General features: G+C 41.1%; 1 protein-coding gene and 1 long non-coding RNA gene across 5 annotated transcripts; one reads left to right on the forward strand and one right to left on the reverse strand.

The window, feature by feature from the left end:
- Positions 1-1395: 1395 nt before the first annotated feature.
- LOC118218092 lies at positions 1396-4034 on the forward strand. 2 transcript variants are annotated; one of them, XR_004763359.1, is made up of 4 exons: positions 1396-1703; positions 2166-2273; positions 3429-3769; positions 3909-4034. It is a non-coding gene; the product is annotated as an uncharacterized LOC118218092 (long non-coding RNA). The 2 variants fall into 2 exon arrangements; XR_004763358.1 differs by lacking the exon at positions 3909-4034 and having other exon boundaries at positions 3429-3784.
- wnt8b (wingless-type MMTV integration site family, member 8b) lies at positions 3773-21680 on the reverse strand. 3 transcript variants are annotated; one of them, XM_035400478.1, is made up of 7 exons: positions 21522-21680; positions 18667-18709; positions 14189-14222; positions 11941-12079; positions 10578-10703; positions 8428-8570; positions 3773-6405 (listed from the first exon to the last, which is right to left on the reverse strand). In XM_035400478.1, exons 3-7 carry the CDS (start codon positions 14201-14203, stop codon positions 5860-5862), a joined length of 969 nt encoding a protein of 322 aa, XP_035256369.1. In that variant the 5' UTR covers positions 14204-14222; positions 18667-18709; positions 21522-21680; the 3' UTR covers positions 3773-5859. The 3 variants fall into 3 exon arrangements, with proteins under 3 accessions (XP_035256369.1, XP_035256368.1, XP_035256367.1); XM_035400477.1 differs by having other exon boundaries at positions 18667-18780; XM_035400476.1 differs by lacking the exons at positions 18667-18709; positions 21522-21680 and adding an exon at positions 15225-18630.
- Between the last annotated feature and the right edge of the window lie 1691 nt (positions 21681-23371).

Consider the following 23371-nt stretch of genomic DNA (forward strand, 5'->3'; position numbering starts at 1 on the left):
TTTGCCAGAGCTCAGAAATATTTGGGAAGTAAACAAGACTGAATTTAACCTTTTAAAAAAAACAAAAAAAAAAACAAACAGATTTTTGGCTGCTTTCCGAGGTCAGTCTTCACCAGATGAATGCAAACCAAAGGTTAAAGTTAAACTGCATAGAGTTTTAAAAAGATAACCACATACTCAATACTAATACTATTTTGGGATGATAATTTGAAGACTTCTATTCAAATTTATTACTATTGAAAAACTCCTCTGTACAATAAATCAATTTCTGTTGAATATGTAATAGAATTGTAGAAACAATCGTAACTTGGGGTTTAGAAGTCCATTTATAGAACAATAATTAATAATACCCTTAATTTGTAGAGCACTATTAAAGTTACAAGTTAAGGTTTCTTTGCAATAGCAAAACAATCATATAAAATGTCATATCAAACAAAATATTTTAAAAGGAAGACAGAACAACAATTACAGACAAGTGAAGGAATTTGTGTAAAAATTGTTTGAAAAAAATAAGCGAACCTCAAATTTAATTCAAGTTATTGTAAGTTGTGTGAAAATGATTTGAGTCTGGAGGCAGTATATTTTACTTGCGGTATATGCTCACCACACGTTTCTTCTGCGATAGTTGCATTCGCAGAAAAGGGTGGATATTTTGGGGTTGTGATAAAAGCGGTTTGCTCTGTCCTGGTGTTCTCTCTCAGGCCATGACCCTAGGCCCTCTTTGTGTTGTGTGTTCTTAATTCCTAAGCCATAAATCCAATTAGTCGGGGATTCACAGGACAATTACATGTCATTTAAAGATTTCCCATGGCCTGCATCATCACTTCGGAGCAATTTTAATTAACCGGTGTCTTTATCCGACTAAAAAACGAATGTAGATTTATAGATGAAAGGTGTGAAGTACTGTTTTACAGTCATGGGCCTGGTTATTATTTGTGGAGTGGAGAGCTCACTTGATTTGTGTAAAACAATAGCGCATGCTACAAACAATAGAAATGTCTTTTACTGCTTCCTAATATTAAGTGTTAAAGCGTGTTGGTGACATGTTCAAATTTGCATTAAGAGAGGAAGTTTGCCTAAACAGAGATGCTGATATGACAGAGGTCATAGGCAGAGATGGTGATTGGGCAGGAGTCATGAGCAGAGAGGCTGATTGGGCAGGAGTCATGGGCAGGGATGCTGATTGGGCAGGAGTCCCATGCAGGGTGAAAGGGTGATCAGACTCTTTTCCGACTGCAGGCTAATCTCCTCCTCTTCCTCAGAGAGGTGGCAGTTATCTCCACAGCACCTCTGACCCAGTGCAAACTTCACATGGCAAATCCAGAGAGGAGGAGACAGAAGTCCAGACAAAAGGTCAGAGGTTGAGTTCGTTTCCCGAGAGAAGAATCCGGATCAGGGCTACACCTCCCACAATCAAAACCCCATCAGCTACGCAAGACCTGCCTCTTCAATGTTAAAATGTCCCTCAACAGTTTGCTATGTTTTGCAATGATTCACCTTTAATTCTGCATTCAAGTGGCATTTTATTTTGGTTCACCTGCAATGCTATGTTCTGTCTAAACATCTTGCTACATCTCGGTACAGTTTGCACTTCATGCTGTGGACGTACTGTGGATGTGAGTTCAGTACAGACTGTGGGTGTAATACAGACTAGAAGTTCAGCAGAGGCCACAGAGACCTTGCACATCTGCATTTACTTCAGGGTACTGCAAGTGTTAAGAATCATTTAGTCTTTTACAGTTTGACACGGTGAAATGTGTACTAATTCTCTGTAAACCAGTGCTAGTCATTGCATTGCACTTTATTCAAACATTTTTTGTTTGTTCGTTCGTCTTTTTTTTGTTTGCTTTTTTTTTGTTTTGCTATACAATGTTTGACAGGCCTCAAAGTGCCTGAACTATGTATCTGTGTGACAACATGAGAACAAACACTGCACGTTAATCACAGCCTCTGGCAGAGTTGCTAGCACAGCTCTCGAATCAAAGAGCATTTGGAATGTTGTTAAGCCGATCTCCGTCTTTCTTTGGTGATGAGCAGCAAGGTGGTCCAGCGCAGGAGAAGACACGAAATCCAGCAGGCCCTGCTAGCGTACAGCTAATTTATCATCAGCATCCTGCTAATTCTGTTTGAGTATACAAGGACTCACGTACTGTTTTGTGTTGCAGGGGTATGGGTGAGGTACCTTCTCCTGAGTCACTATACCAAGTACGGTTACCCATGACAATCCTATTTAACAGAAGAGAAATGTATCATAAAATGCGGCCTTTGCTCGGGTAAGTGATGGTAGTCATATTCAACATAAAATAATAGAAATTCATCGATTGTCATGCATTCAGGTTATGCTTAAGGTTAAGGTTATGATCTGGCAAGAACACAAAAGATGGTTGGTTTAAGTATATAATGTTATTATTAGTACTGGTTTTTCCACCAAAGATTCTGCTGTCACTTATTTCCAAATGCAGTGCCCTGCCCAATTGTATTCCTGTAATGCAGCCAGTGATTAGATCCCAGGGTTTGCCCCAATCCAATAGTTTTTCTTTGGGGGGGACAGGGGGGGGGTGTATCAGTTCTGGTAACTGTATTTGGGGGCTTTTTGATTTTGATGGCAGTTTTTCTAAATAAGATGTCAATAAGGTATTTACATGTCACTTTACCGGGTTGGGGGGATGGGGGGATGGGGGGGGGGGAACTGGGGGGTAGGAGGTGGAATGTTCTGGCTCTTTCTTTCTCATGCCGTCACATTTGGAGGGCCTGGTCTCTTTTTTTTTTTTGTTCCCCCAAGTGCTGCCCGTGGGGTTGGCACTTTTTGCAGGTGGGGTGGTTGCTGGAAAGCATTTGTTTATAAAACCCACTTGTTTGGGCACAATACTTGAACTAACTTCTATTCAGGGAACAGTGTGAATCCGTGCAAAGCTTTTTCCCAAAGTCCTTTTGAAGCGGGCGGCCCATTGAGGCGGGGGAGAGGGGATTAGCTCTCTCTGCTGCCCGCGTTTCCGAGGGGCCTGATTAGCTCGCCGCTCATTGTTAAATCGAGCAAAGAAGGCGCTGGAGGACTGAAAGGAGCCTAATAGGTGGGCCAGGAAGAAAGCAGCCACAGGAATCCCTGCACCGGCAACACCGAGTTTCCCAACAAACCCCTTTTTTTCTGTTCCTGCCTCTCCCAAGAAGGCGGTGTGAAAAAGGAGATTAGCATACACAATTAGAGGAGGGAGGGCTGGAGGTCCGCCTCTCGCTAACCCCCCCGGCAAAGTTAATTAAACCAGTATTAAACAGTAAAGAGAGCTCCGATCGGCAAGGCGTTGAGATTGCTTTGAGGATTACTACGGGAGCAGAGAATGGAGGCATTTGTCGAGGCGAAATTGAGAAAGGCACAAGGACAGGAAGACTGTGATTAAAGCTTTTCTGCTCTTGTTGTTATTTTGCCCCAGGGTTATCTGATACTGAAGTGAACAATGCAGAGGAAAGCGGAGTTGAGTGAGCCACAGCGCAGCAACTGCCGATCAGCCTCAGCTGTGTCTCAGGTCCAGCCTGACTGAAGCAATCGCCAATCAGCCTCAGCTCTGTCTCAGGTCCAGCCTGACTGATGCAGCTCCAGATCAGCCTCAGCTGTGTCAGGCAGGCCAATCACCCTCAGCTGTTTCTCATGTCCAGTCTGACTGAAGGGACCACCAATCAGCCTCAGCTCTGTCTCAGGTCCAGCCGTAAATTCAACCACGGGACTAGTCAAAGTCATAGCTTTTGTCTTGTCTTATGATTCATTTCAAATGAGGTATTTAGTTATTTACAAACATTTTATTTACCTCTAAACATGTAGTTTTCTGTAAATAACCAAAGCAGTTACAATTCAAAGGTAGCCTCCTACGCATTAATTAACATTTTCTGTCCCCTGGTTTTGTTTCCTTTCTCAGGGTCAATCCTTCTCTATGCTGAAATAAAAAAAAAAAAGATGAAGAAAGCAGACTGCTCAATTAAGATTTTGGAAGAATGGAAAGCGTGGCTTTTAAGTATAACTTTACTCATAAAAACTTGATACCAAGAAACTCAAGAGACACACAAACCAAGAAAGAAAAAAAACACCATAAAAAGCAAATTAACCAGGAATAACTGCAATAAATTAACAATTTACAAAGTGCTCAATATATGTACAATTAAATAAACCAGTGGGGCATGGCCAAGAATGTGGTTTTTGTGCATACATTTGTGGAAAAAATTGGTTTCAGCCTGTACTGTATATACTGTATATAGCAGTAAACCAGAAATGATCAGAGTAAAGAAAGTAAATACAAAAAAGGTCTACACCATAGCTCCTGAAAGGCATTTTACCAAATGAGAGCGCAAGCCATTTTATCGAAATAAGAATGTAAACCATTTCTATGGGGGGAAATGAGGGGGGAAATATTTGAAATATGGGGGACATTTTGTCTGGTTCATGGGAAATGCATGTGTGTTTTGAGGGGTGCTACCAGGGTGTAATGTGCACCCACACACTTTAGAGGCTAATGTTCTTTTCGAGGCTGATGTATATTGTTGCATTTTACTGTTTAATTGTGTAGAAAATCAATAGGAATGTATTTCCTTCCAAATACAGCTCTACGTGGGACCCAGTGTACTCCAATTCCCACATTTGTATTAAGTTCTAATCCTCCCACACTTTTTTGACTTGTCCAATTAAAAAACGTAAAGGCACAAATCACAAATTCCAAATTCCATAGCCGATGGTAACTTTACTACAGTACTGATAGGAATAATGAAGTAGATACAATAATGGGGGGTGCTGGGGGGGAGAGGGGGGTACTGTTATGACACTGTTTTTCTCCTTATAGAGTTTGTATTTTTGAATAGCCTGCACTGACTCGTTAAATCAAATATGCCTTCAACATTTTTGCGCCAAATTAGTTTTAAATGCATCTCAAAGCAAATTAAGTCACTTCACAAATACATCTGAAAAAACAAAACAATTTACAAAAATATATTTATGCATATAGTATGAATCCTATACAGTTCTAATGCGTTTATTATACTCTCCTTATGTTCTATTATGTAGGTTCAATTGTCCTTATTTACATTTGCCACCCCATCCAGTTGTGCGTGTGTCCTTGGCTCCCAGTAGCTGTACTTCCTCCATATGTGGAGTATGTGGGTAGGTAACCATTAGAGGTGATTGGGAGATGAGGGTGGGGCACCTTCGAGTGGATGCTTCGGAAATGGAATATACCGCAATATATTTGCACATATGTGGACTTTTTGGAAAATATAAAGATAAGTAAATTTCCCAGCAAATGTATTTTTTGTTAACGTATTGCAATATCTGAAAGTAGCCATAATTTGTAAATTTGCCCATTTGTGAGTGAACTCATTGCAATATCTTAATATATTTAGTTTCAATATATGGCAGTGCATGCCATTTCCATAAATGGGTGTATGATGATGGGTGTATGATGGTTAGGGGTTGTGGTGTGGATGAGGGTGGGGTGGAATGGCCATTAAGGGTGTGGTTGTTAGGGGTGAGGCTAATAGGGGTGTAGTTGTTACAAGAGTGGCTGTCAGGGGTGTGGCTCTTAGGGGTGTGGCTGTTATGGGAGGGGTTGTTACAGGTGTGGCTATTAGGGATGTGGCTGTTAGGAGTGTGGCTGTTAGAGGTGTGGTTGTTATGAGTGTGATTGTTAAGGGTGTGGTTGTTAGGGGTGTGGCTATTAGGGATGTGGTTCTCAGGGGTGTGGCTGATAGGGGTGTGGTTGTTATTGGTGTGGCAGTTAGGTATGTGGCAGTTAGGGGTGTGGCTGTTAGGGGCGTGGCCAATAGGAATGAAGATGACAGCCTTTGCGCGCAGCAGCAGCAGTCGCCCCCCCCACCACCGCCTCAGTGTTTCCGCCGGAGACGGAGGCTCTTCCTGCGTCCGGCGCGGCCCTTCTTCACGCAGTAGTACTTGGTGACGGTCTTGCGGCACTGGTCGCACTTGACGGCGCAGCACCAGTGGAACTTGCAGTTGCAGCTGGACACCGTGTCGGCCCTGCGCTCCTCCACGGCCAGGCCGCAGTCCCCGCACAGCCGCTTGCAGCTGCGCTTCTCCCAGCGGCTCAGGCTCTTCCCGCGCCGCACGCACTCCCGGCCCTCCGTGCCCGCCAGCCCCAGCGTCTTGTTCTCCAGGCAGTAGTTGGGCGAGTCCTCCAGGTGCACCAGCTCCTTGCGGGAGATGGAGCTGAAGGTGTCGGCGATGGCGCCGCGGCTGGCCGCGCTGTTGCCCGCCCCCCGCAGCAGGTCCACCTTCAGCGCCCGGTGGTACTTCTCCTTCAGGTAGTTGCCCACCTCGCGGAACTCGGGCAGCTGCAGCCAGCACGTCTGCGTGGTGCAGCTGCCCGACACGCCGTGGCACTTGCATGTCCGCTGCATTGTCCCCTTCACCGCCTGCGTGGGAGGAAGGGAGAGATCGCACTGCATCATCTGACTTTCACTGGAACAGAGAAATCACACTGCATCATCCAACTTTCACTGGAATAGAGAAATCACACTGCAACATCTGACTTTCACTGGAATAGAGAAATCACACTGCATCATCTGACTTTCACTGGAATAGAGAAATCACACTGGATCATCCGACTTTCACTGGAATAGAGAAATCACACTGCATCATCCGACTTTCACTGGAATAGAGAAATCACACTGGATCATCCGACTTTCACTGGAACAGAGATTGCACTGCATCACCCGCCTTTCACTGGAACAGAGATCGCACTGCATCATCCTACTTTCACTGGAACAGAGATCGCACTGCATTGTCCCACTTTCACTGGAACAGAGATTGCACTGCATATTCCAACTTTCACTGGAACAGAGATCGCACTGCATCATCCTACTTTCATTGGAACAGAGATCGCACTGCATTGTCCCACTTTCACTGGAACAGAGATTGCACTGCATATTCCAACTTTCACTGGAACAGAGATCGCACTGCATCATCCAACTTTCACTGGAACAGAGATTGCACTGCATCATCCAACTTTCACTGGAACAGAGATCACACACTGCATCATCCAACTTTCACTGGAACAGAGGCTAGATGGCATTATCCTCTTTTCTGGCACACAGAGATCCCACTGCATTGCCTCCTTAATTGGAACAGAGAGAGCTAGAGAGCATGCCCACAATGGAACTCTTTCATTTCCCCATTATTAAAAACCGTCCCAAGCCTAACCAAAAACACACACACACAAATCAAGCATGGTTAAAGAAATCATGCAAGCTACTAGTTTCTTTATTTGTGCTGTTCTTAATCATCTGATAATAAGTTTTTCACTTGTGTGGATCACTCTTTTCAATGGTCCGTTTGTGAAAGAGCTGCATATATGTTCCATCGTTCCTCTCCATAAAAAGATTGAATGCGCTGAAAGGAGGAAGGACAGAATTGGGGTTCAGTCTTAGGTCTGTCTTGGCATTTACGCACACCCCCACCCCCACCCCCCCATTTCCTGAGTTCATCCAAAACAAACAGCTGTCATTTGAAAGGGGACATTTCTTTTTTTTTTGTGGAAGCAGCTTTCTGTGAAGGTGAGGTAGCTTGACAGTTTCACGTGGAGATGAATTGTTCCACCGAGAGGAAAGGGAGTATTTGTTTAGCGTCGCCCATAGTCGATGTATTTTCTTCTGTAGGACCAAACAGAAAGTCTTTTGAGGAGGAAGTTAAAAAGGGGGTTCTGCTGCAGTATTTTCCTTCTGTCACAATGGTACTCCAGGTGGGACGGGAAGCTTGGTAGCCCAAACAAAGAACACTTCAGCCATATGGTCACCAACCCCACCGGTTTCTCAAGTGCAACAAAGACCAACATAAATGTAAGATCCTTATTGCAAGAATAAAACTAAACACTTTTTAAAAACCCACATAATGCCAAACCTTTCCAATGTATGGCTCCCTAGGTCTACCAATTAAGCTTGCACCACTGGGCCCAAGAGTCTTGAGTTGAGATCGTGTCATAAAAGACATTCAGGAGCAGTAAATAGGCTCTTCTGGTACAGCGAACACACTGTTATGTGACCGAGTGGCACCTTCCTTATCAGGCTCTGAATGGCCCACTTGGGTGGTACCCTGCTTTACAGAGTTGGGGTGGGGGGGGGGGGGGGGTGAACAATGATAAAAAAGGCACTTTGCTTTCACCGTGCTGTGCTGTTGGTGGCCCGCTCGCTGGAGATCGGTAATATCAGGGCCCACCTTGAACCAGTCTTTCCCCGGAGATGGGACCTTTTGTCCGTGAATGCTCAGAAAACACAGACCTGAATGCCTGTTGACCACAGTGCAAAAATTCCAGGGAACACAGACCTGGACACCTGTAACACAGAGATCTGAACACCTGTTACACGCAGACCTGAACATCCATGGAGCACAGCCCCTGGTTGTGACCTATTACATCCCAAGAGACAGGTATCCCAGCATACCTTGCGTCCAGCTTCGTTGTTGTGCAGGTTCATGGCGGCCCGAGCATCCTGCCCCGTCTCTAAGGCATCGACGAACTGCTTGGAAATGGCCTCCCCGAAGCCAACGTTATCGCTGCACCCTCCCCAGAGCCAGCCCTGGCCCCCTGCAGGACAGGAGAGGCATTACACTCCTGCACCCCATCTCTCAGATCCACACAACACTGTAACACGTATAAAACTACATCACATAAATTAAACAGCACTGTAACACATATAAAACTGCATATATAATTGTGCTCTTAATCCATTAATCAAAAATGACTCTCATCCAAATTGTCAAAAACATGATGCAGAAAATCTGCTGTGATGTCTGTTTATTTCATTCTTGGGGGGTATCATACATACTGGAGAAAAAGATTTTACACAGTTCTGAGTGCCATAATTTTTTAAACAGGATTCTTTTTTTAGTGTCTCAGCTGGTCTTGGCGAAATTGAGGTCCTGTAATATTTTATTAAAATTCTCCTGGATCATGCTCCAGATCACATATCATTCTTCATAGTCTATATATAGAATATATTCTTTATTATTTCTTTATAGTTTTGATTAAATTCTAAGAAGAACTGTGGAATTGACTGATGATCATGAAATAATTTCATTAGCAAACTCCTCAGATGCAGATAATGCATATATTGTATTTTGTAATAGCATTTTATAAGACTCCCAACTGCAATGCACTTGGTTCAGAATTACATTTTAAAGAGTGGTTATTTTATTATTGAACCATCAGGAAACATGTTTTTAGATTCTTTAATTAGGAGAGTGTGGCCAACTTCTCACCTCTCTATCAAATCAAGCAAGAGGCCTCATTCTAACAGCTCTGCAATGCAGATAACACTACAATCTAAATATCTATCACCCAAACTCACGCTGTAACACCATCCGATAACCCCGAGATCCCATCCCGTGTCACACCCATAACACAAAGTAACATCGGCCCAGCTGTAACCCTGCCTGAGGAAATGGCACCATATTATTACATTTTTAACAGTGCAATAAAAGTGCCCTATTGGGAAACACTGTGCAATATCACACATCACAACAACAGCCAGATAACAGCGCAATATCACCCCATCAAAACAGAGCTATATAACATTGCAATATCGGCCCATCAAAACGCAGTCAGATAAGACTGTTCTATATCACAACATGCCAGCAGAACTGCAACATTGCATAATCTAGTTTTATTTCATATCTGTTTATCAAACTGTTGTTTGAGAAGTACCATAGGCTGATATCATACTGTTTTTGTCTCAAAGGGCACCTGTACTGAATTCCTAAAAAGAATACTTATGGGAAGAGCACGTTGGGCATACTGAACATTTATAAAAACATATTTGATTAAATATTTTATCTGAGTTCTGCTCGCCACAGCTACAGTCACTAACCTCCAACTAGATACGCTTGTTAAACAGTTACAGTGAGACTGACTAGTTTTTCAGAGAAATAGCCCTTTTTAATTTTAACCCGTGACTCACAATTAAATGTAAATGTTTTCTTTTTCATCACAATCACAATCAGATCAGAGGTTTCCACATTAAACTCGACAAACTGTGCTTGTACAGAAAAAAGCAAATGCATTTTAATTGTAAATCACAGAGAAAGGTTGTTAAATCAAATGCCAGTGACCCTTTCAGTAAGAATAACTGCAAACAAAATGTCTGCATGATGTATATCTATGTATAAATGCTGTAACCCTACTCACTACAATACTACTTACAGTGTTACAGGATATTTAAATTTCTAATACCGGGACCAAAATTAGAAATTTAGTACCTTTCTTGAGCCCATCAAATACTCATACTAGCATAGCCTAGTAGACTACAGACTCATTCCGGGACCCATCTCATACACTCCCACAACCCATTGTGGGTCCCAACCCATACTGTACTGTATACTATAGAGTCTCACATAGACACTATAGTACATAAAACTGTGTGTGTGTGTGTGTATATCATATTATATTATCAAACTATCTAATGGCAGAATTTCAGAATTCAATGTCTGATATATTGCACAGAAACAGGTTGGGGTTTTGCATTAGGGTTCAGGTTATGTTACGTGTGCGTGAGAGTTAAGGTTGGGGGTTAAAGCCGTGGCTGGCGCTTCTCACCCAGCTGTCCGTTCCGCGTGTCGTCGCACCCGCAGTTGTCGAAGTCTCCCAGGCTGCAGTTCCGGGTCAGGGTGTACATGACTCCCGCCGAGCTGATGGCGTGCACGAACGCCGTCTCCCTATTGGCTGCGGAGAAGGTTCGACCGTGTGAGGTAATAGCAGCCGTGTGTCTCTGTACTCAGCAGAGGGTGAGACGCCATGTTGGCTCATACACACACAAATGCAGCCAGTGCTCTTCATTTTTCTGATACATTTCAGGGGTTTTTACACTGTGGTGATGCATTAGTATGTGCATTAGTGAATGCATTATAATGCAATATAATGAATATTTTGTGTATGAATGCATTATGATGTATTACAAAACTTATCTTCTGTATGAAGTATTCAGATTGGTTGAAGGAAAATATCCACATCTACGGAGCCATTTCCTTTGATGGATATAAGGTGTACATCACTTATATATAAGGTTATATCCCAGTACGCATTGGGTAAGAGGCAGGAATACACTCTGGACAGGTCACCAATCAATCACCACTCACACACACACCATTTGCTCACCATTTGCTCACACACTCAAACCTATTGGCAGTTTAGACTCTCCAGTTAGCCTAAACTCTATGAAGACTAGGCTCTTGGAATGTTTTTGGCTGGACCGCAACAGCAGGGCCAGCCCTACAAACGCGAATGTCTGTGACTGAAAGACGGAGTGACTGAGTGATGAAGTTACACCATTGGTCGGCCGAGTTATGAAGTTACACCACTGGTCGGCCAGATCACGTGTGTTAGGTCCAGCCATCCACTAGGTTTTAACCTGGTCTTGTTTTTTTCTAGAACTCCACTGCTTTCAATTACCAGGAGTTATTGTTACATCAGCATTAGAATGTCCAGTTAAGTGACAGAACAAGAATTAGAATTATGTGGCATAATGTGGCTGCATAAAGACATGGAGCAAGCAGGCACACTTACACATGTACAGTCCTCTTTATATACATAAGTACAGTAAAGCATGCTCTCCTTTTAGTCTACATTAGATTGCCGATTGTTAAATCAACTCACATTTTAAGTGAGGATGGCTGTCTTAGTTTAAATTGATTGGCTCATTGATTGGTGCAGGTAGAATCTGTGTAGCATTTGGGAGAGAGACCAGCTCACTGATTGGTGCAAGTAGGAGCTGTGTTTCGTTTGGGGAGAGACCTGGCTCACTGATTGGTGAATGTAGGGGCAGTGTAGCATTTCGGGGGTGAGACCTGGCTCATTGATTGGTGCAGGTAGAAGCTGTGTTGCATTTGGGGGAGAGACCTGGCTTATTGATTGGTGAATGTAGGCGCAGTGTAGCATTTTGGGGGGCGAGGCCGGCTCGTACCACTGCGGAGGCCACTGTGGGTGGAAAGCTGGAGCGCTCTTTCCGGACAGTTCCAGCGCTCCCAGGCAAACTGGTGCTTGCATTCCTCAATGCCGCTCTGAGCTCCCGCAGCGACGCTACTGGAGTAGATCAGATAGGCCTGCCAATCAAAGGGAAGAATACGCCCGTCCCTGTCAGCAAAGCATGCAAAGAAAGCATCCATCTATCTATCTATCTATTTGTCCGTCCGTCGATCAATCAATCTATATATCTATCTATCTGTCCGTCCGTCTGTCGATCGATCAATCTATATATATATCTATCTATCTATCGATCGGTCTATCTATCTGTCCATCCGTCTGTCGATCAATCAATCTATATATCTATCTATCGATCGGTCTATCTATCTGTCCATCCGTCTGTCGATCAATCAATCTATATATCTATCTATCGATCGGTCTATCTATCTGTCTATCTGTCCGTCCGTCCATCCGTCAGTCTATTTTTAAGGGTCACAAAGATTCCATGTCACAATGAGTAGAGAGTGATGTAGCAATGTTTGCACTATTAGATAATGCCAGAATGACCCTCAAACGGATCAACTGGAGAGGTCTGAAATCGTGTGGACTTTCGTGTGGGGTGTTGTGTGTGTGTGTGTGTGTGTGTGTGTGTGTGCATATGTGTGCGTGTGTCTGGGGAGGAATTGCAAATGGTGAGGTGAAGACTCTGGACACTTAGAATGGAATATGAGCGATGAGTGAAATAGTTTTATGGGTTTTGTTCTTTTGTATATTCTGAGTGAAATTTCCTGTATTTTAGTCTTTAGATTCTGTAGTATAAGTGTGTTTTAAAGGACTACTCTATGAAGTATAGTAAAAAATAAATAATATATCTATCTATGCATCTATCTACCTATATATCTATCCATCTATCATTACTGAACAGTTGGATAATCATACAAACACTGAAGACAGGGTTTTTCCCCTTCTATGTTCTCCAGTCTGTGTATACAAAATGATCAGGTTTTGCATTCATCCTTTATTTTTTATTTATATCTGTTGCTTTGATTGGCTGGTTCATGGCTAGCATACAACCTGCGTTATTTTTATTCCATAATGTGTGTGTCTTCTCATGTAATCTGTGTCCTCTGATCTAGTATCTTTCTTTCAAATGCAATTACTTAAAGCATTTTCCAAGCTTTCATTCATATAAGTGTCTCTGCTTTTAAATGCCATGCTTTGTGCAAATGAACCTGAATTAAAATGTAATACAGTCGCGATTACATCAATTATATATACATGATCTTTTCATAGAACCTTCACTTACTTACGCACACCTGGCAAACAAAAGATCATTTTTGTAGCTTTACGATATTGTTTGTCTTTTCAAGCAGCACCATTAAATGAATTATTGCCATCTGAACTGTTTGATTGTTGTGCAATTCTCATTCATTATACAACACTCCAATTATACAACGATTCCAATTAAACAGGAGCCGTAGTACATACTGAGATACATTCAGAACTGGCAATAGAATGCTTTCATTGATAAATGTTGGTACACATCATTTACCGACATGAACCACGAGCGTGCACTGAGAACAAAAAACCCAGCCCCAACAAAAGCTCACACAGGAAATCTTATTCAAGATCGCCAGTCAAAACTTTATTCTCAATCGGAACTTTTTTTTTTTTTTTGTCCTCTACCGTCTGTTATGTTTAGCGTCACCTATTGCACTCTGGTTTGGTTTTAACGCAGTTCCCCTTCGGGAGGTGAGACCCTCGGATCACCAGTGATACAAACTAATATGTCTCAAGTGCCTCGGAGAGGTTGAACCGCAGCCTCTCTCGCAGTCGTCTGGCTCGCTAATGATGACCACCCACGGGAGCGCAGCTTCTCACTCAGCGCTCCCACACGCACAATTATGGCCAGACATCCAGCTTTCAAAGTGTAAAATGTCGATGCCGTGTCCAACGGACGACAATCCCCCTTGCCTGAATGTCAAGTAAGGGTAAGTTACTTTACATTGTGCGGACCCGATGGAAATGCAGACGATAATTAGGCCACTTGTAACCGTCTCGTCCTCAGCTTTGAATGGACCGGTCTGCGTAATCCTGACAGATTTGTGGGCAAAGCCAGCGGATGTCTCTCCGATGTGAAAGGAACAACACTGACCTCTGAAATGTGACGGAACATGTTCGCAACGTCGCCTTCCCGGCACAAGAAGATCAGGGCAGAAAAAAAAAAGATCAAAAGGAAGTTGTCTTACCTTTGGGCCGGTCATCAGGAAATTATTCACTGACCTGGAAGACGGAGCAGACCATTAGCTCAGCGAAGCAATATGTGCTTCATTCCGTATCCAAAATGAAAGTTTTAAAAACACATTAATAGTGGTAGTAAATGTTTTTTTGTTCTTGAGTCAAAGACCACCCCACACCTTCATATGCTTTACCCCTTGAACCAGTACCTAAAGCTACCATGGAAAGGTTTATGGTAGCGCCATCAATGTGTGTGTGTGTGTAAAAAGTGCTCATAATTCCTTTCAAAATGTTATAACCATCACCAATAATAAACATCACTCCAACCAATTCATAATAAAGACTATGTTTTCCTTTTAAATATATGAGATACCAAAATACTGCTTGCAAAATCTACCAGACCGCACTGGTAAGGTGGCGTGGTTGATGGAACTTATAATAATGTGATGAAAATTAAACTTATTAAGTTCGCATATTTCATCATTACAACTGGTTTTGAAATGCAAGTGCAAATACAAATATTTAACAATTTATAGAGAAACATTGATGAGCGTCGAGAGCGCACTATTATGCAACATTTAAGGCGATCTGTCAGATGAAGATGATTTATTTATTATTTTGGGAATTGCTTATTTCAATATTTGAAAATAAAAAAAACGAAAGTGCCTATTTGTGCACCATATAATTTCTGACGTTTCAACACTTTCCCTGCAAAATTTACGTTTTAAATCAAATTGTATTTCGTGCAAACATGAAAAACAGTAAGAACATCTCAAAATTTATAATTGATGTATATTTAGATAAACATGACTATGAACATTACTGAACATGTATTTAGCTTCAAGACCAATTGCATTGACTGACTCAAAATACAAAGGCCTACATTTCCACTGATTCATTTTATAGTCAATCTAACCGATTTTTATCGTCATTTTTTGCCAATATATTTCCACATTCATGATTTTCTATTTCTCCAGTCTCTGGTGTAGCTTGTAAATCCAATTACTCCCTTTCAAAGATCCAAAAAGTTAAAGCTGTTGAACTTACCAACTGCAACAAGACTTCATGTGGGTCACCAATATTAGAATGTAATAGCAGACCTCCAAATGCATAAACATCCTGGATAAAGACGACCAGATCTGTTGGCTGAAAAGTTGAGGGTCTCTTGCACAAGGCTATATACCTACATGCAGATTTCGGGTGTGTGAAGGCTTCATGTGGGAGACGAGGGGGGGTTCTGAAATGGAGCCGCTCTCATCCCAACAAGAGATTATCTGCTTAATTAAAGATTTTCCCCCTTCTTGCACTTCCAGCCAATCAGGAGTATTGTACCAAGGGGAGATTGAAATGATCAAAAGGGCACCCCGTGTTCCGCGAGGACAAATAGCGGGGAAGAGCTCTCTGCGTGTCAACCCTAGAAGGAAATTCATATGAAACCGAAATAGGGGCGCAGATCTCCCCCAAGACCCGCTTTAAAAGTTCATTTACACAACGGCTTGAAAGGGATTTATACAGTAGGAAAAGATAATGGTGTCAGATTATGGCGTTTTATCAGATGGAACTAGCCTCAGATGTTATAGCAACCAAGGGGATCAGTATCCTTAGTCTGTCTAAGTATATAACAAATTAGATTTAATCATCAATCTTCAATTGATAAGAAAAACAAGCAACACAATGTTGCGGAAACAGTCCACCTCAGTAGGCTATTTTTGTATTTGGCAACCTTGTCGACCAAATCATTTAAGTCTTAAAAATTGGAACTCACTGAACGTCTTTGGTTATTTAAACTCAGTAAAACATTGTCAGTCTGTGTTTCCAAAATAGGAAGAACAAAAACTACAAGTTAATTGATTCTAACCTTACTTTCTTGTTGCAGTATGGAGCAATTGCTTCATCATTTGTTCCTTAATCTTACACTGAAGTCTATTTTGCTGGTGGCCAAACTAATAAAAACAAAACCAAACACATAATTCAGAAGCGTTGAAATTTTACATCAGTCGGAAACCTAAAAAACGAATTAAACGATTCGTGTTTCCTTTCATTCACAAGGGAATGACAATAGGCCTATAGCGCAGCATATGGATATTACGCCAAACAGTGTTCATCATAATTTCAAGCTATTATTTACTGCATCTTAAATAAGGAAACATATACATTTAAAGCATCTTGGCATAGACCAACAGCACAGTGATGTACTGATTTGTTCATAATAAACCTGTATTTATTTTGTTTTTCTAATCAGTCAGTTCCGACAAGTGGCCAAATCCAATTAGTTAAACAGTAATATGACAATAGAAGAAGAAGAAATAAAAACAACAGCATTATTATTATTATTATTATTATTATTATTATTATTATTATTATGTGTTGAAATTTAAACCCCAGTACAGGCGTAAAAGCACAAACAATTGCTTTTTGATTCGATTGCCAGTAAAACGGTTAAATCTTCACAAGTAGCAACCAGAAACGCGGACCTCTCAACAGACAGCTGGAATGACGAGCGACCTGAAAGACATTTAATTCTATAAAGATTTAATATAATATTTATTTGATAAAAGCATTTATGATGAAGTCATGCAATAGGTTTAAACGTCGCTTTAAATAAAGGAAAACATAACAGTCGCGTCTGGGTGTTTGCATGTTTAATCCTGATAAGAGATAGCTAACGCAGCTTGAAGTGCTACTTTCTTTTCCCCCTAGACCCCTGTCTGACCTTTTAAGACGTTGCAGGCCCCCTTTTATTTGACGTCTTCGCATCTTCTTTTGTGCAAATTAGGATTAACACAAAGTTCTTTGGTAAGGTATCTTATTTTGAAGTTACTGAATCCAGAGAATTCACAAAAAGGAGTGCCTCTTAAATGCTGTTGCTACTAACTGGGATAACAAATTGATGACGATGATGCTTATTATTATTATTATTATTATTATTATTATTATTATTATTATTGCCGTTCTTGATGATAATTTAAAGTGTCGTTTTGATTGATCTGGACTAAGATGAGGTAACATTCATTATTCTATTTTTATATGTTTATAATGATATACTTATTAATTATATTTTTAACATTTAAATACGCTACTGCTATTTAAGGGCAGTCAGAGCTTATTTTAAATAAAACAATTATAGCTATTTCAATTCTTTTTAGGTAGCCTATCACATACTGTGTAAGTTATCCCGCGTCTGAACGCCTCTAAATTATACCGCGTCTGCCCGCCGGCTCACACACACACACACACACACAATGCTGGAAAGAAACATTGTGACATACCTTACCAATTTACATTTAAAATGCAAAACAGGTGCAAAATTATTATTTATTTATTTTTTGTTATTTTTGTTTATTTGCTTAGCAGGATTAGGCTACTTAAGTGGGACGTATATATCTTACGTAATGCTAAAAAATAAATAAAGTAATAGGGCAGAACTTTGAAAATTGCAGCTTTAAAAAAAATTGTATAAGACTATGTGCCTTTGTTGGCATGCTTTGTGAGTCATAAAACAAAAACTTCAAGGTTAAATAGAAAAAACAGTGAAGATATGACCCAGTACACACAAAAATGTCCAGTGTTAATTCAGCTCTAACAGAGTTAATTCAGCTCTTAACAGGCACCATTGGGTTCCACATTCCAGAGTGGCACCAAAAGTTATCTGTTAAGAGTTGAATGAGATGTATGTTGCTGTGATGTTCATAGTCTTCAAACTATTATAAAGAATTTGAATATGATACTGCCTACAATAGAACGTCATATAATTAGTGCTGTTTCTGTGTATACGTGTAGCTTGCCTCCGCAAGACAACCCCGCAACATCGTTAAATTGTACAGCGTTTTACGTAATGTGTATTGTAATTTAGACGACTTCCTTTTCTATTTCTAAATGACTGCAAACACACAGTATAAATAAATAAATAAATGGGATTCACTAAGCATTTGTAATAAGCCCAAATCGTAATTTGCCGCCATTCTCCCCTAAAAGAGACACAATGCGTCTTGGCAGTTAATACATATGTAATTATCAATTTGCATATGTATTTCCGGATTGTCCGTTCAAAAAACAGGGAGGTGATAGTGTAAATGAGGCTAGCAGACTATTCTGACCCCACTCAAAAAGGTTTGCTTTAATCAGTTGTGACTAACCAATAAGAACGTGCACACACACACACACACACACACACCAAAAAATAATCTTACACAAAGCCTCCTTTGGCTTTAGAGAAAATCAAATTATTGGAAGTCTGTCCAATTATTTTGCAAAGTGAGAGGTGAGAGGGAGGTGGAGGGGTAATTAAATTGAGTGAAATCTTATCTACCTTAAGTTTTTTAAAACCACAGGTAGCCTGATACAATGAGCCTGCAGTGCACAAAAATAGGCACTAAAGCTGCAAGAAATACGGCAAAGAAGAAGCAGTTAGGCTTAGAAGGGCGGGGCCAAATAAACATATTTTGGCAAAAAGGTTCGAAATTTAAATAGAAATTGCAAAAAAGCTTACGATTTCCAGGTGCAGTGTTCAGTACTCCCTTAGAAGCGTCCAGCTGATGGGCAGTAATGTTGACAGGTGAAGACCAGGAAGATGAAGAGGCAGAAGACAAATATCATGAGTTGTCTAGGAAAAGAAACCACAGGACATGTGTAACTACAGGACAACTACAGAAAGAACTCAATGCAACTAGAGAGAAATCAGTTTCCCAGACTACACCGAAATGGCGACTACAATCTGCTGGTCTAAAAGAATGTGAATACAGCCTATTTACCATTATTTCAAGTGTGCTGTTATTTGGGGCAGCATGCAAATGTCAATTTTCATACTATGGGGTACATGGGCCTGGACGGGATGAGGGCGGGTCCAGTCCATGTTGACAGAACATTAAATTGACCCCTTCCTCATTTTTATCGACACCTTAAACTAAAGGGTTGTGGTCTGGCCTCCACATAATTTTGCTACTGTCCCACCTTCCATTACTGTCCTAAACCTGTGAAATCTCATTGGTTTGTAGAAAGAGGCAGAGAAAATAAATATTTGAAAATGCAAATGAGTGAAATAAGTAGTTATTGTATCACCAGCGGGACACCTGAATGAAAACCCACACGGACACAGAGGAGAACATGCACACAGGTAGGCCCCGGCAGGAAAATGAACCCAGGACCTTCTTGCTGTGAGGCGACAGTGCTTCCTCACTGCACCACTGTGCCAAGTGTCCTTTTCAATCCATACCATCTGGAAACTGAGACTGGATAACAAACCTTCAACTCAGACTCCGAACCCAAGGACTGCACACAGACTAACACTGCAGGTGGACCCAAGACCATACATAAGGTCTACCACCATCCAGTACACCACTTACAACCAGGCCAGTGCCTATTGCTAAAGCAAAACTGTAATTCCAGTATTGAAACCAGATTGTGCAACATTGGTTGGCAGCCCTATAGGGCAACACCCACCTGAGGAAAGAAGGGAAATTCAATTAAATTTAATTTGCATAGCGCTTTTTACAGAGAACTTTCACAAGGACACTTTACAAAGTTGCAAGGCAAGAAACAGAGCAAAAAGAGCAAACGGAGAAAACACCAGGCCTGATTGAAATACTACGCAAAAGACACCACTTCCAGTAACACCTGTTAACCAATAACATGGCTGTTTCCCCTGCTTCAGAGTGCAGCATGTAATAATTTAGTTAAAACAAGCTCTTTTACACACCCAAGAACTGGCAAAAGACACCAAATTAAGAGCCATATCACGTGTAGTTCTAAGAACGTCATTATTTTCTCTTTCGCCCATGTTCAGTTGGATACGTAGGACAGACATCCAGACCATTAAAAACCAGACTGTCAGAACATAAGAGCTACTCTAGAAGAAAGAATCTCAATTCGCCCGTGGCCAAACATTTTATAATATTAATCCCAATATTAAAACTCTTAAATATATAGGCACAGAATCAGTCCACCTTGGAAGAAGAAGAGGGGGCGGGGCATTAATAACAAGATCCTTAAATGGGAAGCTCTATTGTAATATAATTATCCCAATTATGTCTGCAATATATTGAAATCAGTATGTTTATAAACTTTTTTCCTGCCCCTGCATATTATAGTGCAGGGCAGATCATGAAATGTAATTAAGTGTTCATGCACAATTGAATGATTGATGTATCTGTCATGTGACATCATGTGTTTTGGGAGGTGAACACCTCAAACAGCACCTGTCTTTTGTTAATTGTCTTGAATGGCATTGAAGACGGCATCGAAAATAAGGATCAAATAATTTGTAATCTCTTGCTTGATTGATTGAAGGGCGGAGCTCAGTGAATTTTTACGTTTAAGATCTAGCCAAACAGTAGCAGTCTGCACAAATCATTTTGTCAAATGTCACATATGAATCTATCACTCATAGACAGAAAGACATTGCTTGGATATCTGCCCACAGGTGTCTACCCACTCAGGTCTTTCTGTTTACATAAAGACGCCACCCAGCTCTGACTGAGTGCTGTCCCCACGGATGCAGTGACTCAGAACATAACCGCCATCTGTTCTGGCAGTGCTCTGCGGCTAGACGTGTCTAGGGCCTTGTTGTCTTCTCTGACTCCCGAAACAGGTTCCTGCCAAGGTCCTCGGTGACTGTTGGGAGCATCCTATACGATCCCAAAGGTATAAGACCATCGAGCTTCAGAATCAGTGGAGGATAATCAATACCCTCAAGCAGGTCCAGTAAGAGGCGAGGAACATCAAGGTCTACCAAAACTCATCAGTGGACCTGATCACTCTCAGGAGAAGGATTCAAAACCTCCTCCAGGATGGCGTTACGGTGGACCAACACAAAAACAAAAGACTGACAACCCCCCTGAGAAGGGCACTGTTTCATTCACACATCTTTTCCCTAGCACATGTTCAGCTTTCAATGCAAAACTTTTTTGCCTTTTTAAATATATTTGTTTTTGTTCCTTTCCTTGAGAGTGTTTTCGGTGTATATTATAATCAAATGTTATTGGCCCTTATCATATTTTTGCGTTTCCTTGCTTCTGTGCTGTTGAGAAACTATGATACATAGGATGTGAGGGTTTTCAGTTTGACGCTATGGGACTTAGGTGGAGGAATGCTTTGTGTGTTTGGTGGTTTTATTTAGTTAGTTTTGATGACTCTTAGATTTTAAAGAAATGCCTAATTACAGCATGTTGAAGGTTATTTGCAATTTGTTTTCCATATGTTTTGGTTTCTTTATAATCTTTGACTTTCAGAGGAATGTGTTTTACGGTTTGATACTAGCAAACAATAAAGACAATTTTCAGCTTTCATGACAGCGCATCAGATAAATCATTCAGAAAAAGTTTTCAGTTTCTATTGTAGTTTACTTACACTGCATTAACTTTCCGTATATCCAATACATGCATCTCGATAAAGTTGTCGTCCGTATAAGCGTGATTACGATCCAAAAAGGCTCCATTCATATGTAAAACGTAGTTGTTCTGTAGTTTCGAGTCAATCCGATTACAATTTCCTTTACAACGTCCCTTAGGAAATGATGGACATGTCAAGCCACCAATCCGAGTTTTTATAGGTTTATATTTGTTATCCGAGCAGCGATTGGTTTCTGGTCACGTCAGTCAAATAGTAGAACGAATTAGACACGCCTTTAACCTTTCAAACAAGCCCTTGTTGGTATTTATCCCTTCAGGGGCTGTCCCGTATCAGTCCGCCCAGCAGCGTGCCCAAACAGGGTATTTAACATGGCATTAAAATGTGTAGGAACGGACTGTGAGCTCGGTTTGAAAACAGTTTAGCATGGTCTTATAAAATATATTGTATTTTATAAACTGAATATGTTGGATATGCAACTGAAAGAAAAATGTATTTATTTATTGAGAACTGGACAAAAGCGAATATTCCTTGGAAACCCATGTAGAATGAGAGGCTTTAGATATCTGCAGTTTTTTTAGCGGAATCATGTTGAAGATGACTGTGTCAGCCCTCAACTGATGTGAGTTTTTGAAATAAACAGGAGAGTTACTAGATTATAAGAAAAAAAAAATTATTTTATTTTTTTTACATTTTAATGTGTATTATGTGTGTACCATCTACCAGTTGTCTGCTCTGTGTTGTCACAAAATTATAAGACTTAGAGTAGTGCAAGACAGGCAAAAATATCTTGGGTGCCTTGGGAGATAGGGTTAGCTCATAAAAAGAGTAAATATATCTGCTGAAGTAGCTAGTAAATCAAGGCAGTGTTAGCTAGTCGTACCATTTTATCCACTGTGATTTTTTACTTTAGGGATTATGTGTTGTATTTAATATTAACCTTTTATGTAAGTTAATGGTGTTTAGTAGAGTAGAGCCTCATCCAAGGGCATGGTCAGACACGTTTCCACCTTGATTGCACTTCTGTGGAAATCCTTTGAACGCGAGTAAAAATACCCATAAAAATAACCGTCCCTTTTTTTCCCTGACGCCCCATGAACTTGAGCATCTGCACATTTAAAGTAAAGCGCTTTGGATAAGAGTGCTATATAAATGCAGTCCATTTACCATTTTCCATTAAAGCACAGAGTGTTCAGGGAGCCCTGGGATGACAGCAGCGTTGAGTGCAGAACGAAAACCGTGTCCTTGCTTTCTGAGGTCGGGCGGGTTCGGGACTGGACCCTAAGATGTTGGGAATTATTCTCTTTCTCGTTTTTGGGACGGGAACCCATGATGGTTGTATTTATTCTCTTTCTCTTCTACCCACTGGCTTTTGTGGGAAAAGATACTGGCACAAATTTAATACCAACAAGCGAATCACGCCTGATAAAGAGGTCATAACAGTGACTTCCCAATCAGGCTCCTCTTTGGCAATAGGCACTGGCTTGGTTGTTATTGGTGTACTGGATGGTGGTAGCCCTTATTTATGGTCTTGGGGTGCACCTGTAGTGTTAGTTCGTGGCAGGCTAGGAGTGTGCAGTCCTTGGGGTTTCGGAGTCTGTGTTGCTATCCAGTGCTTTAGCATGTTAGAACAGACCAACACTTTATTATTGTGCTGTGTGACATGGTTGGTGGCGGTGCTGGGCTGATGAAGGGTCTAGTCTGTGCTGTACAAGTCTATCCCCATCTAAGCCCTGTTTTATCCAAATCCTTCTCAGAGTATTTACCATTATTTACCTTAAACTATGCAGCTGAATTTAAACGTCCAAGTACATGAATGACTCGTAAAACAAAAGAAAAGTCCCCAGCGA

The sequence above is a fragment of the Anguilla anguilla genome, chromosome 18 (genome assembly GCF_013347855.1).
Source record: "Anguilla anguilla isolate fAngAng1 chromosome 18, fAngAng1.pri, whole genome shotgun sequence".
Taxonomy (NCBI): Eukaryota; Metazoa; Chordata; class Actinopteri; order Anguilliformes; family Anguillidae; genus Anguilla; species Anguilla anguilla.